This window comes from Lissotriton helveticus, chromosome 3_2, assembly GCF_964261635.1.
Source record: "Lissotriton helveticus chromosome 3_2, aLisHel1.1, whole genome shotgun sequence".
Lineage (NCBI taxonomy): Eukaryota > Metazoa > Chordata > Amphibia > Caudata > Salamandridae > Lissotriton > Lissotriton helveticus.
This window is the reverse complement of record NC_136062.1, coordinates 477,545,692-477,562,717: the sequence shown is the minus strand read 5'-3', so window position 1 is coordinate 477,562,717 and position 17,026 is coordinate 477,545,692. Positions and strand designations below refer to the sequence as shown.

At 47.3% G+C, this 17,026-nt stretch overlaps 1 protein-coding gene across 1 annotated transcript in view; it reads right to left on the bottom strand.

The window, feature by feature from the left end:
- Positions 1-206: 206 nt before the first annotated feature.
- The window catches only part of CREB3L1 (cAMP responsive element binding protein 3 like 1), a 267,754-nt gene continuing 250,934 nt past the window's right edge, over positions 207-17,026 (bottom strand). Inside the window, exons 9-12 of the mRNA XM_078684394.1 lie at positions 8,550-8,649; positions 6,919-7,045; positions 5,177-5,426; positions 207-2,087 (exon numbers count right to left, since the gene is read on the bottom strand). Coding sequence (XP_078540520.1) covers positions 2,051-2,087; positions 5,177-5,426; positions 6,919-7,045; positions 8,550-8,649 — 514 coding nt within the window. The 3' untranslated portion in view covers positions 207-2,050. The remainder of the gene's footprint in view (positions 2,088-5,176; positions 5,427-6,918; positions 7,046-8,549; positions 8,650-17,026) is intronic.

Genomic DNA, 17,026 nt, shown 5'->3' with positions numbered 1-17,026 from the left:
CTGGGCTGATTACCCCGCTGTGCTGAACGTTCCATTGGAACGGGCGCGGTCATGACGAGCTCAGCTCGTCATGAGCACCGGAGCGCCGTAGCTCATGACGAGCTGAGCTCGTCATGAGCATGGGGGTGCTGTACGCACCCCCCCCCCGGCCCCCCAGCACAGCGGGGAAATACCGCGAGCGGCGAAGGAGTTAAAGGTACTCTGTGCAGCAAAGTCTGTGTGCTCCATCTGTACTAAGGGCCCAGCAATGCAAGCTTTTGTCACACTCTGTACAGGCACATAACTGACAGCAGCAGTACAAGCTTCTCTCACACACAGAAAGTGGACAGCATGGAGATTGGCAGTGCAAATGTCTATCTCTTTCAGTGCAGGCACACAGTGGGTAGCAGCAGAACAAACTTGTCTCAGATATAGGACAGAGGAAGCATGGAGGCCAGCAGTGCAGTCTTCTGTCACCCTCAGAACAGGCATATAACTGGCAGTGCAAGCTTCCCACGTACAGAAACAAGGTACGAGGCACATGTCGGAGAATACACAAAATAAGGCACAGACGGGAAGTAGGAGAACATTTCACCAAGTACACAGGACAGTCGCAGGCAATAGTTCAGGCACAAAACCCTGAATAGTGGTTCACTGTTCAAGGGACTGAGGTGAGGTGGGGTGAAGCAGCAGGCACAGAGAGCTAAACCATCAGGAAAGTGATGAGGCGGGGCAGTGCAGCAGGCACAAAGAATTCAACAATCAGGAAAGTGGTGAGTTGGGGCAGTGCAGCAGGCACAGAGTACTAAGCAATCAGGACAGAGTTGGGACAGGAGCAGTGCTGCAGGCACAGATAACTAAACAATCTATAATCAAAGCTCTAAGACATTATTTTGCATCCATTGTCAATTGACACAAATCAGATCTTGGCTATAGCGACACTTCTCATCCAACACGTTTCAGTTCAATGTTTTAAGCTGCACCCTTGTGGCTTCACCAGGGGCCATCCTCACAGCCACCAGAAGCTGAGAGCTCTGAGACAAAGTGCACAAACCAGGTCCCAGAACACACAATACCAGGTCACAGGTTCAATTCACACCATAAATACATACATATATAAATATTATTAATCGATAACAATTAGATTCCAAAATAGTTTCAAATTAACCTTTGAGGTTTTAGACTGGAATAACGCAGAGCAAAATTGAGGTGCATAGGCGGAGCTGTATGTGTTCCACAAAGTTGGTCTAGTGGGTGACAGTCCTGGTCAGGACTAGAGTGCACTGTAGAGCCGTGTGCAAGCACCGGTACTGAACAAGAAAGGGCAATTGCAGGCCAGAGATATCGAGACTGAGCATCCTATGTAATGTAATGTAAGGTGGATTTGTAGAGCGCTGTTTGTCACCCGTGAGGGTATCCAAGCGCTATATCGCCAGTAGTGGATATTACAGTGCAAAAAAGAGAGAGACACAGACAGAGCTGTGGGACATTGCAGTACTATAAAAGTTTGGACTACTAGAGGACACGAATAAGGTATAGACCTACACGAAGGCCTCAGCAGTCATACTGCGGAGGCTGCACCGAGCCGGATTACAAACCGGTTAGGATTGAGCTGACCGGGTGCTTTTTGGGTCCCAGTACTGGTCAGGAGGGTCTGTGCTGACAGCTGGGTCTGAGTCCCAGTACTGGGAGACCAGGGGCAGCTACAGGACAAGACTGAGGTGCATTGATGGAGAAGTGCAGCACTGCAACTGCTTGTAGGCCAAGGTCCGAGTCCAGCTGCAATTCGTGCCAACACGACATAGGGGTTTGGATGATTAGATAGGAGGTCAGTATACACTCAGTAGATCCTGGGCTCGCTCTGCGTCTCTCGGTTCCACAGTTGGCAGGTCCATCCACGTGGCTGGCCACACACAAAAACAGAGCCAGACAAGCCCTGGGATGACACCAGTCCATTTGTGGGGCAGTCTTTGGGGGTTCAGTGCCTCAGGACAGCCTCCTTCCTCCTCCCTCCTCCTCTGCTTTAAGAGGCAGAGCAGCCCGTTGCGTTGAGACAGCGCAGTCCCCACCGCTACAAAACACTCTCCATACCCCCGGAGTCGGTGTCCCTGTGAAGGAAGCAGACAAAAAAAAGGGTCAAACCAGGGATAAACATTTCATGTCTTTGGGTACACAAATCCTGGGTACCCAAGCCAATAGTGAAACTTTAAAAGGCTGGAAGTAGTGAAACACACTGAGAGCTTGAAATGCAACTGACCCTATCGAACCCCATTGACCTTTCGGAGACACCAACAGGCCAGGAAATATCATTCATTCCCCGTGAAGATCCCTTATCGCAATTTCCGTTGGTGTGACCAAGCATCATTTCATCCAAATTTGTAGGTGAACGAATTACAGTTTTTTAGTAACATTGTTTTAAATCACTTCACTGGCAAGTCCACAACATTCCAACCCTAAGATGTCTAATAAGGTTCTATTCACCAGAATGGTTCATGAACGTTTGTATGAGCTGCATCGTCCTAGCCCTCTTTGGTGAAACTACACTTCCCAGCATCCCACTTATCCTTGGAGTGCGTTATCTCTGTTTTTTCCCCGAGTGTATCAAAAAAGTCCAATGAAAGGGGCGTCTCTCACAGCAAATAGGTAAACAATGGCAGCCATCTTGGAGTAGCTGCCCTGACACTCTTCTTAGTAAACCATGATGTCTCTGAAGCACTTATGCAAAGTCTCTGCTGAGCTGCACATAGGCTATGTCTATGCTGAGCAGCACAAAAACAATATCTGAGCAGGACATAGGCATTAGTGTGTGCTGACCAGCACGTTGGCAATGTCTTTGCTGGGCAATATAGAGAACCACATATCTAATGTATCTACCTGAGCAGCACATAGAGAATGTCTCTACCTCAGCAGCACATAGACAATGACTATGCTGAGCAGTGCATTGGCAATGCATCCTGAGCAGCACATAGGCAATGCCTGTGCTGAGTAGTGCATAGGCAATGTCTACTGAGCAGTACATAGTCAATATCTGCAGAGCAGCACAAAGGCAATATCTACTGAGCAGCACATAGGCGATGTCTGTACTGAGCAGCACAATGGCAATATCTGCTGAGCAGCTCGTAGACAATATCTGTTGAGCAGCAGGTAGGCAATATCTGTGCTGAGCAGCACATAGGTGATGTCTGTGCTGAGCAGCACCTTGGCAATGCCTTCTTAGACCTAAAACCTCGGAGCAATTCTGTCAGTGGCAAACAATAGAGATGAATATTATGTTGTGAGTGAGTTTCACAAAGTGTTTGGTGATGGGTTACGATTGTTACATGGCTTTGAACACAAGATTATATTGAAAAGTAATACAGTGCTATCTGTATAAGGTCAGAAAGGTACCAAAATCAACGAGGGAACCTATCAAAGAAGAATTGGAGAAGCTCTTGAAATTGGGTATTATTGTGGAAACTGAGTCCTCAGAATGGCTTGTCCCTGTGGTTCTTGCTGCTAAAGATGATAAAAAAGTATTCGGATGTGTGTGGATCTCAGGGGGCTCAGGAAAGCACGTTGGGTAGAAAGCCAGCCTCTCCCCAATATATCAGAGATGCTAGCAGTTCTCAGGGGGGCTTGGATTTTTAGTACTATGGATTTGGCATTGGCCTACTGCTAGGTTTCACTGCATGCAAAATCCAGGCATCTTTCGTTGTTGTTTGGTGTATGAGTAGGACAAGGCAAATCATGATAAAATCTTGAGGCAAGTACTGGAAAAGTTGCAATCCTCTGGTCTGACTTTGAGGAAAGACAAATGCAGGTTTACAACGGTCACATATCTTGGGCACACAATTTCTGGAGAAGGAATAAGTCCCAAGTTAGGTCTGAACAAAAGTAATGTTGAGGCACCCCACCCAAAAAAACAGGGATCAAGTGAGACCATCTTTGATTTGGCAGAATTTTGTTCAAAGTTCATTGTGAATTTCATGAGTGTGCTTCAATCACTGAGAAGTTTTCGCATGAAAGGTAATGTGTTTTCATGGTCTGATGAGTGAGAGCCAGCTTTCCAGTTGGTCATACTATCCATTAGAGAACTGCCCATGCTGGGATATTTTGATACGTGTAAGAAGACGATATTAACAACTGACACAAGTCTTATAGATCTTGGAGCTTTAGGTGGTTAAAGGGAAAATCAGGATAGTTGCTTTTGTCTCTCGATCTTTAAATGGTGGGGAGGGGCGCTACTCTGTGATAGAGCGTGAAGCTTTAGTGGTGGTTGCATGGGCTATACAGCATTTCATATTTTGGTACGGTCTGATCATCGTCCATTAGTACAAATCTTTACCTGTAGGGATCATGGTAATCTAATACCAAGAATCAGAAGATGGATGGAAGGCTTGATGGAATATCATTTTCAAGTAGAGTATCTACCAGATGAGCATATTTGCTTGTAGAAACTGCCCATTAAGGGTCAGGGGGAGATTACTGAAAAAGGGTTGATGGGAGATGCCGCGACGTTGTCATAGGTGAAGGAAAGTGGTAAAGGAGCCAAGATGAGAACAGACTTTAATAGCACAAACTTGGCCCAAAGGTTCGACATTCGTTTTTGTAGGCACAGGGAGATTAAGTAAAGACACTTGATATTAAGCCAACGTCGAGACTCGAACTGGCTTCCCCAGGTCCAATGTCGGCAGCTCACCATGTCTCAACACTTCCTTTAAAGGTGTACACATGGGAATATTCAGGAAAAGTTGATATATAACTTGTAGAAATTGAACTTTGTAATTTGGATGATTCACAAAAAGCAAGTAAGTGTGCATAAATAAGGTACTCTAGTGGTACTGATTTCCGTAAATGGTTTTGTGAATCTGCCTGAAGGTCAGCTGGTTCTGGTGCTTAGTGGGCTGCTGCATCCACCTCAGGGATCTGAGTTTTACCCCATGGTCACACATTGACGTGCTGGTGTGCCTACTCAGTTGTTTATCCTCCTGACGCCAATGAGTAAGAATGAGTTTACAAACAATAAACACCTGTAATTTGGCAATAGTACCCAAGGACCCCTTGTGGTAAATGTGTGTGCTCCAATTATACTTATGTTATGTTATCTTATGTTATGCTTTGCTATGCTATGCTATGTTATGCTATGAAGAGCTCAGCAGATGCAATGTTCTCACAGGCATCGATTTGTGGGTGTACGAAGCAGCGAGGACACACTCACCTCTCACGGTACCGCTCTTTCCGATGAAGGATCTCGGTGTCTGTCTGATTCAGGTCAGACACTTCGACCTGAGACTTGCTCAGGTATTTGGTTGCCTCATGTGACCCGGCCAGGTGGCCACGAGGTGGATCGATGTCCTCCCTCTGTGGAACGGGTGGTTCATCTGGATTCCAGCTCTCTGCCGCCCCCACTCTCAGGAAGGAGTCCACCGGTCCTGCCTCATCATGAAAGAGGAGGCTACGAGACCGAACTGCAAAGATCAGAGAGACAGAGGGTCACAACAGGAAGAAGTGCCCAGAAAGAAGACACACACCTGGCAAACATAGCCTTCATAAATACCTATTACTATTGTGATCTCAGAGATTGCCCCAGCACCCAGATGAGCACTTTTTGTCAATGCCAAGCGTGATATTTTTGTGTGATGTTAAATTGAGAAGAATTTCTTACCAAGAGGTGTTCGGTGTGGAATGTGGGCTGACCAGAAATAACAGCAGTACAAAAGGGGGTGGTGATGGACGGAGCATCTGAACCAATCAAACACTCACACCCAGTCAAAAGATCTGGCTTTAATCCATCACCGTTCTTTAGCCCACTCTGCCACCCCAGTTCAGACATGGCCATATGCAAATCAGTCTGACCCTGTGCCTCATGGGAACAGTCCAGCCCGAACTGCCAAGCCATGCCTTCCCTGGACCGGAAACAAGCTTCCGAGGACCGGTTTCTGGCATTCCAGCCGTCTTCAGCCCGGCTTGCTTGAATCCAGTGGCAAAGTGAGCAAGGGACTCACGTCTGAGCATACCCTGCCACACTTATGGCGGCCAAAGCGGTACAAAAGGGGGTGGCAGTGATGGAAATAATAGCTGAGCAGTGTCATCAACATTTGTGAATCCCACGGGTAGGCTAGAATTAGCTATTTTCCTAACCAAAGTTTCCACATAAATCTAAGTTCTGTCAATGTCTACATGCATCAATTTCTGAGCTCTGAAGCGTCCTGGATAATGCTCTTATCAATTATAAGATATTTGGGAGATTCTATGTTCACAGAAGTTTCCCTTGGAGATTATGAGATGGAGTACTTCATGGTGCTTAATGTGATAATAGAACCCATTCCAGGAACAGAGAGTAAGATTTCAGGTCCTGTAAGTAAAATACTAAAATGTCTGTCGTCCTGATGAAGGCCTTGAAATATTGGAAAAGCCAAAACAGTAGACAGTGGTTTAGTGATCATTGAAACGTCTCTACAAACCTTAAATTGAGGTATACATGAAAACATGTATCCTATAGGCTGCCAATTTAATTGAATCAGGGAAACATAAGTGGGCTGTGTAGATTGTATGTAATAGACTAAGTAAGTATGTAATAAACTAGTATGCAATAAATTAAGTGGATTCATTTGGATTGCTGTGTATGCCAATGTAAAAAATTCAAGCATATTTTTCAACACAGACAGCACATGTTACATCAATTACTTAAAAAAGAAATTTTCAAGGGCTCAAAATGTAACATTCCGTGTAATTTCCCAAGGCAGATAGTCCCCCCCCCCTCCACTCAGTGCCTTTAGACCCTCACGGGTGAGTAGTCAGACTTTACAAAAAAATGGATTGATTGATTGGTTTGTTCCACTAAGCGAAGAACGCCATACTCTCTCACACTCACTTTGTGAGCTGGGACACAGACACAGAGATTCCCTCTCATTTAGGCAGATGAAGAGAATCACACAGGTACATTCAGCAGCGACTCACCTCGGCTGGTCGTGTACACATCCGGCACCGCCCTGGGCACCGTTTTCACTGTCTGCGACCCAGAGGAAAAGTCTGGGAAACACGGCACAAATGAGCCGAGTACCAGGACGAAGCAGACGACCACCACCTGTGGAGGGAGCAGAGAGAGAGGTGAGTGAACACCGGCTGCTGAGCCGCAGGGGCGGGCCTGCAGCCACCACATGCAAGGTCTCGGCGTGTGAGGGGACAACAGCCCTGCTCTGGAGCACTCATGAAGGCGGAGAGAACTTCAGCCACAAAGAGCCCCACCACAGGGAGCGACCCTAACCACAAGAGATATGAGCCTCCCTCGGGGCAGCGCATTCAAGTGAAATACGGAGCGAGTGCTTCAGAGCCGCACCGAGGGGTGAAGCCCAAGGGACGGAGGGTGCAGCGAGAGACGGAGGTGTGAAGCGTACAGTGACAGCCGAAGGGAGGGAGGGTGCAGCGAGAGACGGAGGGGTGAAGTGTACAGTGACAGCCGAAGGGAGGGAGGGTGCAGCGAGAGACTGAGGTGTGAAGTGTACAGAGACAGCCCAATGGAGGGTGCAGCGAGAGACGGAGGTGTGAAGTCTACAGTGACAGCCCAAGGGACGGAGGGTGCAGCGAGAGACTGAGGTGTGAAGTGTACAGAGACAGCCCAATGGAGGAGGGTGCAGCGAGAGACGGAGGTGTGAAGTGTACAGTAACAGCCCAAGGGACGGAGGGTGCAGCGAGAGACTGAGGTGTGAAGTGTACAGAGACAGCCCAATGGAGGGTGCAGCGAGAGACGGAGGTGTGAAGTGTACAGTAACAGCCCAAGGGACGGAGGATGCAGCGAGAGAGGGAGGTGTGCAGTGTACAGTGACAGCCGAAGTGAGGGAGGGTGCAGCGAGAGACGGAGGTGTGAAGTGTACAGTAACAGCCCAAGGGACGGAGGATGCAGCGAGAGAGGGAGGTGTGCAGTGTACAGTGACAGCCGAAGTGAGGGAGGGTGCAGCGAGAGACTGAGGTGTGAAGTGTACAGTGACAGCCCAAGGGACGGAGGATGCAGCGAGAGAGGGAGGTGTGCAGTGTACAGTGACAGCCGAAGGGACGGAGGGTGCATCGAGAGACCGAGGTGTGAAGAGTACAGTGACAGCCCAAGGGACGGAGGGTGCAGCGAGAGACTGAGGTGTGAAGGGTACAGTGACAGCCCAAGGGAGGAGGGTGCAGCGAGAGACGGAGGTGTGAAGTGTACAGTGACAGCCGAAGGGAGGGAGGGTGCAGCGAGAGACGGAGGTGTGAAGTGTACAGTAACAGCCCAAGGGACGGAGGATGCAGCGAGAGAGGGAGGTGTGAAGTGTACAGTGATAGCCCTAGGGAGGAGAGTGCAGCGAGAGACGGAGGGGTGAAGTGTACAGTGACAGCCCAAGGGACGGAGGGTGCAGCGAGAGATGGAGGTGTGAAGTGTACAGTGACAGCCGAAGGGAGCGAGGGTGCAGCGAGAGACTGAGGCTTGAAGTGTACAGTGACAGCCCAAGGGACGGAGGATGCAGCGAGAGAGGGAGGTGTGAAGTGTACAGTGATAGCCCTAGGGAGGAGAGTGCAGCGAGATACAGAGGCCTAAAGGGCAGTGCGTAGATCTCACTTACCATAAGGCAGGTGCCCGTCTGCGTGGACGCCAGCTTGTATGGTCGGGAGATCTTTCCCGCCACCAGGGCCTGAAGTTTCTGCAGCTGCTGGAGCAGAGTCCTGGGCAGAGACACAGCAGAGAAGGGACGTCATTACTGTTCTCACTAAATATTTATAATTATAACAGTTATTCATTCAGCAGGCATCAAATCCCCACCGCGTCCTTGTGGTGAGGAAGCGGGGGTAGCTCGTGTCCGGCCTCGTGAATCCTCCTCTCGTGACCTCTAAAGGTTGAAGGGATGATTCATCCGTGCTTTAAATGGGCCGGTCCTCTCCGGCACTGAGTACCTGCACTTCTTTAATTTGAAAGGGAGCGTGTCGGAACTTCCCAGCATTGCTGCAATATATTTAAGGGGATAGTATCTGCACTTCTCAGCAGCAAACAGGTACTCTACAGAGTGCGTTCCGGCACTTCCATGTTTTCATTTAAAGCACAGTGAATCAGCACTCCCAAAGGTCAAAACTGCGACCTGCTGTTTACAAGTCTAACCCAAACCCACTGAGCTATCTCACTAGTTTATCGACAGCTGACCAGTTTCCATTTACTTCTCTGATCGTGAGATTTCCGAGAGATGCCCAAAAGCCTCGAGATTCGACATTAACAATAAAAAACATGAAAACACATAACACAGATCGCCAGAAGCCCGTGACGCCAATTTTGGGAAATGAATGAGTCGCACTTCACAAACTGTCCAAGAGGTGGCAGCAAAGCCCTACTCTTGTCTCATTGACGCCTGTGAGGACGTTGATAAAGCTTGCTGTGTCCCTGACCTGCTTTTCCAGAGCTAAGAAAAGCAAAGCTCTCTGCAGATGCACCTCAACCACCCCTGATCAATACGCTGCTCTCCAATCTGTTTTTAAAGATAATTATGATGAAAATGGTCATTTTCCGCGTTTAATGCATTTATTTCAATAGCGATCTAAAATGGGCCAACACAGGGGCATATTATCAAGGGGTTTATCTCCGTTTTTTTGGCTTTAAAAGCCAAGAAAGCGGAGATAAAATTATCTCCCTATTACCTAGCTGTCGCTAACACCAGTTAACGACAGCTAGTAGGAGATAGCGACCATCTTGGGCCCCACTTTGCATGTCAGTGATATTTATCACTAATGACATGCAAAGTGGGCGTGCCAAGATGTTAGCGACTGGAAACAGTCGCTAACATCGCTATCTCCTATTACCAACTTTTGGAGATATTCGCGCTAAGCGCGAATATCTCCAAAAGCTAACACCTGCCCAGAGCAGTTCTTAGCCATGTTATCCAATGGGAGGTGGATAACATGGCTAAGAGCATTAGCTCGGTAATGCATGACTAACGCTGACTTTTCAGCGATATTCATGCATTGCGGCCGTTTTTTATCGCATTTGCGATAAACCTTGGTAATACCAAGGTTTATCTGCGATAAAAATCGCCGCAGCTTAGCGGTAAAATTTTGGGGCATATTACCAACGATAAGCGATATTTATCGCTAACGATGCTTAGCAACGAATTTTTTAACGCTAAGCATCGTCAGAAATTATCGCAGATAAACCTTGCTATTATCAAGGTTTACCGCAAAAGCGATAAAAATCGGCCGCAATGCATGAATATCGCTGAAAAGTCAGCGATATTCATGCGTTACCGAGCTAATGCTCTTAGCCATGTTATCCACCTACCATTGGATAACATTGCTAAGAACTGCTCAGCGGCAGGTGTTAGCTTTTGGAGATATTCGCGCTTAGCGCGAATATCTCCAAAAGTTGGTAATAGGAGATAGCGATGTTAGCGACTGTTTTCAGTCACTAACATCTTGGCACGCCCACTTTGCATGTCATTAGTGATAAATTTTACTGACATGCAAAGAGGGGCCCAAGATGGTCACTATCTCCTACTAGCTGTCACTAACTGGTGTTAACGACAGCTAGGTAATAGGGCGATAATTTTATCTCCGCTTTCTTGGCTTTTGAAGCCAAAAAGGCGGAGATAAACCCCCTTGATAATATGCCCCTTTGTCTCTAACCAAGCAATAGCGATAATTATCGCTATTGCTTGGTAATATGCCCCATAGTTTTCTAAATCAGACATAACACAAGGTTTAGTTGACCTTATGACGTACCAGCGGCAATACAATAAGGGGCAGATTTACAAGCCCCTTGCGCCTCTTTTACGCCGCCGTTGCATCACTTTTGAGGCGTAGCGGCAGCGCAAAACCAGCACCATGCTGCGGTGTATTTACAACGTGACGCATCTGGGAGATGCGTCACATTGTAAAGCCCTGCGCCAAAAGTAGGTGTTCCTGCGCAGGGGGGGCGTTCCGGCGCAGGAAGGCCTCCTAAAAGTGGCTGAATTAAATCTACAAAATTTCACCCAGTCACTTTTGAGCCCATGCTGCGTCAAAACCCTGCGTCTGCTTGAAGCAGGCGTAAGGATTGACGCAGCATTTTAAATATAGGGCACCCCAGAGCCTTGCTGGAGCTGCGTCGCGCTTGCGACGCAACTCCAGGAAAGCGCCGCCTTCACGGCACAGATGCGTCACGCATCTGTCCATTTTTGCCCAATGGTGCGCCGCATTGTAATTGCGGCGCATCCATGGTGGTGGAGCCGCGACGCACAATAACTGCTGCATCTCTGCTGAGATGCAGGGATGCGCCAATCATTGTAAATCTTCCCTTAAATGCCTGCACTTCACAGGCAGTCAAGCATGTGGCTACAAACACTGACAGCCGGTGCAACTGCTGATAACTCAGGAGACTCAGGCCTGAAATCTGGAAAACCCCAGAGACCCTTTTTAGGTTACGCCTGGCATTAGCAGGGCATGTGCTGTGTTTGTGAAATCTATTGTATTTAATATAATATCTTAGAAGGGACTTATATCCCGCCTCCTTCGTTTTCATTGGCTCCTGAGCTTGCTACTTACTTTTCCTCCATTTCTATTGGCTCTAGCATGCTGGTTTCGGCACCTACCAATGCCTGTGTTCCTTTCCTCCTACTAATTTCTCATATGTTTTCAGCACGTTTGCATTCATGTAATTATTCTCACCCTGGCTAAAACCTTTTAAGTGACTATCCAAGCTGTTTTTTATTTTTTTATTTATTCTTACAGAAGACTTGGAACCGATAGTGCTCTAACCCTCGCTTTCAGTCCTGAGCCCCACAAAGCCTCAGTCTTTTGCCTTTTTTTTTCTTTTTTTCTTTTGAATTTTAAAAAGCACAAACTCGACCCCGAACTGAGGTGTCAGAGCACCTTCCATAAGCAAGGAAGGTAGATGTTGGTCCAGGGAAGTACCTTTTTGTGCTTTGGTATACATCCATTCATTAGTTGCAGAGTTATTAACTAAAATCCAAATCTGTATATATAGGGACGCAGATCCTCCGAGGACCCGACAGTCCCAATGCCCAAATCTGATTGGCTGCCAACACTTCAAGCCAGGAAGTGTTGGCAGACAACTTGGGACTCAGCTTGAGCCGAGCCCCACAAAAAACATTAAACAAAAAGAAAAGGGGGCAGGGTAGAAACACCCTCACCCCCTAGGCCTCTTGGGGGTCCCACAGGGTCCGTGCAGGGCCAATAAGGCTTTTTTTTGTGCAGGAGCCATGCGGGATCCACTGGATTAGACATTCATTTTGCTTCTTTCTGCTCATATCTGACCTTTAGTCTGCATCTTGCTGCTCATGTCTGACCTCTATTCGTCCTCTTTCTGCTTGTGTCTCACCTTTATTGTGCCTCTTTCTCAGGCCCGGACTGGCCGTGGCGGGCACCGGGCAATCCCCCGGTGCGCCGCATGGCTGGGGGCCAGTTTTGGGCCTCTGGGTCCGTTTTTGTTACAGGGCCATGTTTGCAGCATAGCCGCAAAATCATCCCTGTAACAAAAACGGCAGAAAAACAGTCCTGGCAAAGAGCTCGGCGGTACCCCCAACCCCGCGCGGGGGTGGGTGTGAGGGGAGCCGAGCACTTTGCCAGGGCCGGTTTTCATTTCTGCTCGTGTTTTACCTTTATTTTGCCTCTTCCCCTCATTTCTGACCTTTATTGTGCCTCTTTTGCTCATTTCTGACCTTTATTCTGCCTCTTTCTGCCTATTTCTGACCTTTATTCTGCCTCTTACTGCTCCTTTCTCACCTTTATTTTCTCTTTCTGCTCATATCTGACGTTTATTCTGCCTCTTTCTGCCTATTTCTGACCTTTATTCTGCCTATTTCTGCTTGTTTCTGACCTTTATCTTGTCTCTTTCTGCTCATATCTGACCTTTATTTTGCCTCTTTTTGCTCGTTTCTGACCTTTATTCTGTCTCTTTCAGCTTGCTTCTGACCCTTACTTTGCCTCTTTCTCGCCCTTTCTCCCTCAGACCCCAGGGGAGCCTTAAGTTCCCCACGGTGCCATCCTGTGGGAGCCAGCATTGCTCTATCAGCTGCTAAACATGTAGCTCCCTGTCTGTCGGAGCAATCCTTTCCTCTACAACAGACAAAAACTTTGCCTTCAGCAAACTAGATTTCTGACCACACCTGAGGGGCCAGGGTATTTCTACCCAGCCAACACATGGAGATGATGGACGGAGCACTGAAAGTTCTCAGACACTCAACCCCAGGTCACAGATCTGGGTTGAATCCATCATCATTCTTTAGCTCACTTTGCCACCTCAGTTCAGACCAAGCAATATGCAAATCAGCCTTGACCCTGTGCCGCATGGGAACAGTCCAGCCCGAACTGCCAAGACAGGTCCTTCCTGGACTGGAAACAATCATCCTGGGACCTGTTTCTGGGTAACACCCTTCATCAGCCAGGCTAGCTTGAATCCAGTGGCAAAGTGAGCAAGGGACCCACATCTGGGCATACCCTGCCACACTTACGGCAAACAAAGCAAAACCAAAGGGGATGGTGAACGGAGCCCTGAAACTTTTCAGACACTCACCCTCAGTTAATGTTGATGGATTCAACCCAGATTCGGGCTGGAGTGTTCCCATGAGGCACATGGTCAAGACTGATTTGCACATGGCTGGGTCTGAACTGGGGTGGAGATGTGAGCTTAAGAATGATGATGGATTCAACCCAGATCTGTGACTGGGGGTGAGTGTTTGAAAATTTTCAGCGCTCTGTCCATAATCTCCTTGTGTTTGTGCTATTTCTACCCTACCCCCTTTTCTTTTTGTACTTTTTTTTGTGGGAATGTGCAGAAGCCGAATCTCAAGATGCTTGCCTAGACTTTCTGGCTGAAGTGTTGGAAGCCAATCAGATCTCACCATGAAATCTGTGCTTAAGCTACACCCAGATTTCCCAAAATTCTTAACAACTACTGAATGGATTTACACCAGATAACTGAAAGCTTGATCTGTGAACCAAAATATAACTTCCTTCTAAATTTAGTGTAATTCTGTCTAACAGTCCGGGCTGTACTTGTGTTCAGAGCTCCTATGGAAATTAACATGGGAAATCATATTTTTTTAAACACCCTTTTTCTCAGCCTTCACTTGATTCATCACCCAAATATTTTGATGCACATCAAGACTCACTATGACACTTTTTTTCCTGGAAGATGATGTGAAGTTTTGTCAAACAGCTCCAAAGATATAGGCCAGTCAAATAATACTTTGTATACAAAAACATGGTTCTAACTATATATATTTATGTACATATATATATGTGTATATATATGTACATATATATATATATATATATATATATATATATATATATATATATATATATATATATATATATACTTTATATATATACTTTATATATATATATATGTCATCCAAACACTCGATCACTCTAGTTGCTTCTTCCTGCCCGCATGCAAGCCCGTAGATAGGTGGTGCGCTTCGCAAGTGGAGCCCAACGGCTAATTCAGTTTTTCCAAAAGACCAAGTGGGCGCACACTCACGATGTCTGCAATACCATAGATTTATTGCCACTGGTAATAAATCTATGGTATTGCAGACATCCTGAGTGTGCGCCTACTTGGTATTCTGGAATAATAAGTAAATAAATAAGTAAATAAATATATGTCAATGCAATCAAAACATTGCTCAGCCCTTCTATCAATCAGCCTGAGCTGACGTTTTCAGTTCTAACACAGACACGGTTCCACCGCGGGCACATCAAGCCTCACTTGCGTGCTGGTTAACATACGATTTTAGACCTTTCCTAGGGCCAGATTCCCCAGTGGAATCGATCTCTGACTGATCCCAAATTTCCAGGTGTTCCTGCACCCAGTACTATCTGGAGCAGGAACATTGGACCTGCATTAACTGACCACAAATTAGCGCCAGTAGATCCTTCAGAAGACTCCTCGAGACCTGGCTCTTCGAGCACTGGCAGCACTCCTCCCCCCCACCCCCCAGTGCCGTGAGACCCTCACGGGTAAGTAGTGCGCTTTACAAATGTTCTGATTGATTGATTGAGTAGATTAGATTAGAAATAGCACGGGTGGAGCAGGTAAACTCACCCCCTCCCCCAAGCCAGGTGACAGTTTCCTCTTCCCTCCACCACCCCTGCCAAGCCCCTCCCCCTCAGACAAGCTCCTCCTCCTCAGAGAAGCCCACAGCTCACATTCACCACCGGCTCAGAGCAGGGAATACTGTGCAGAACTTTGCCTGTTGAAACCAGGTCCATGCGCTTCTTTCTATTCCATGGAGATTAACGCGTAATTATAGTAATCCTGGTGGGGAATTCTTACCAGTATCAGTAATTCCGGCTGTTTGGAAATTCCTGATGGAATTGTGTAGTACTCGTAATCGGGCAATCAGTGGATTTCCTTGATGGACACTCAAGATGAGATGACATTCACAGAATGACTATGGTGAAAAGTATCATGTCTATTTCAAGGTTTGCCTACTAATGCCTGACACAGTTTTTTACAAGGGACACGTGGCTATCATGTGTCCATTTGGACCTTATCCAGGTACTGCACGAAATTGTGTGATTCTGAAGACAACCAAACACGCCCAGGCATCACATCTACGAACCCTCTGGACTCCGGACAGCGAGAATTCCAGAACCGTAAAGGGCACCCAGACTCCTAAAGCGCTACACAGCATATCAAATGCAGACTGCCAACTCACACGGTGCCACCGCGTGTCACACGAACTTGGCTCCCTTCACATGGTCACCCGGCGAAATCACACTGCGGTAGGGAAAATGAGCAGAAAACCCCTGTAAACAGTATGGGCCTCATTTATGGGGCCGTGCGTCACTTTTACGCCGCCGGTGCTTCCCTTTTTGTGATGCGCCAGTGGTGCAAAAAATGCGCCTTGTTGTGCCATATTTACAAACTGACGCATCTAGGTAGATGCGTCACTTTGTAAACCCCTGCGCCACATTATACCTGCGCCAGGTATAATGTATGCAGGGGGGGGCGTTTTGACGCAAGACAGGGTCGTAGAAGTGACGCAGTGAAATCTATAAGATTTCACTGCGCCATTTCTTGGCCGCTAATGCGTCAAAATCTTACATCTGCTTCATGGCAGGCATAAGACTGACGCTGGCACTAACAACATGGGACTTGCCCATGTGAAAGGACACATTGCTGGAGTTGCGTCACTTTCGTGACACACTCCAGCAATGCGTCACTTTTGCGCCTACAGATACGTCAGAAATACTGACGTATCTGTAACTCCTTGCGACATGATGCGTCATATTATAAATATAACGCATCAATCATGTCGCATGGAGAGCGCACTGAGAAGTGAGGCATCACTGCTTTCACGCAGCGATGCGTCATTTCTCATAAATGAGGACCCATATTTCCAGCTCGTTTTTAGAGTCGTTAAGCAGCCGATGTCCATAAAAGCTGAGAAAACACTCCAGGACACCCATGACCGCTCCAATGACCCTTTGCTTATTGTATTTTGTGAGTGGGTAGGGGGCTTGGTGAGAGGCATAGTGCCTCTTAGCGCTTGGCACCAGGCTCCTCCCCCTCCAAGGCCCCGCCTCTTCTCACACGGTGAAAATATTTTGTACATTGGCGGGTACGCAAATGGTAGACGTGTGCTATATAAATACTCGCAAAGACACATAACAATTCTGAAAAGAGATCGCACACTCCTAAAGCCTGAGTTGTAAACTAAAAAACCAGGGGCCATATTATCAAGAAGGAGCGATACATTATCGCCGCTTTTATCGGCAGGATACTGCCGCTAAAGCGGCGATAATGTGCTTGATAATACGCCCTTGTGAATTCCCATAGAAGCCCAGGATAACACCAGAACCTGGGCTTCTATGGGAATTCACAAGGCCATATTATCAAGCCCATTATCGCCGCTTTAGCGGCAGTTCCCTGCCGATAAAAGCGGCGATAATGTATCGCCCTTTCTTGATAATATGGCCCCAAATTTCAATTACATTTAAAACACAAGGTCAAGGAATGAGGTAATAGGTACGCCCTGTAAACAAAAAAAGACGGACTCCCTGAAATCAATGTTGAGACAAGAAGGGCCTGCCATTTATATATCCTCCAGCA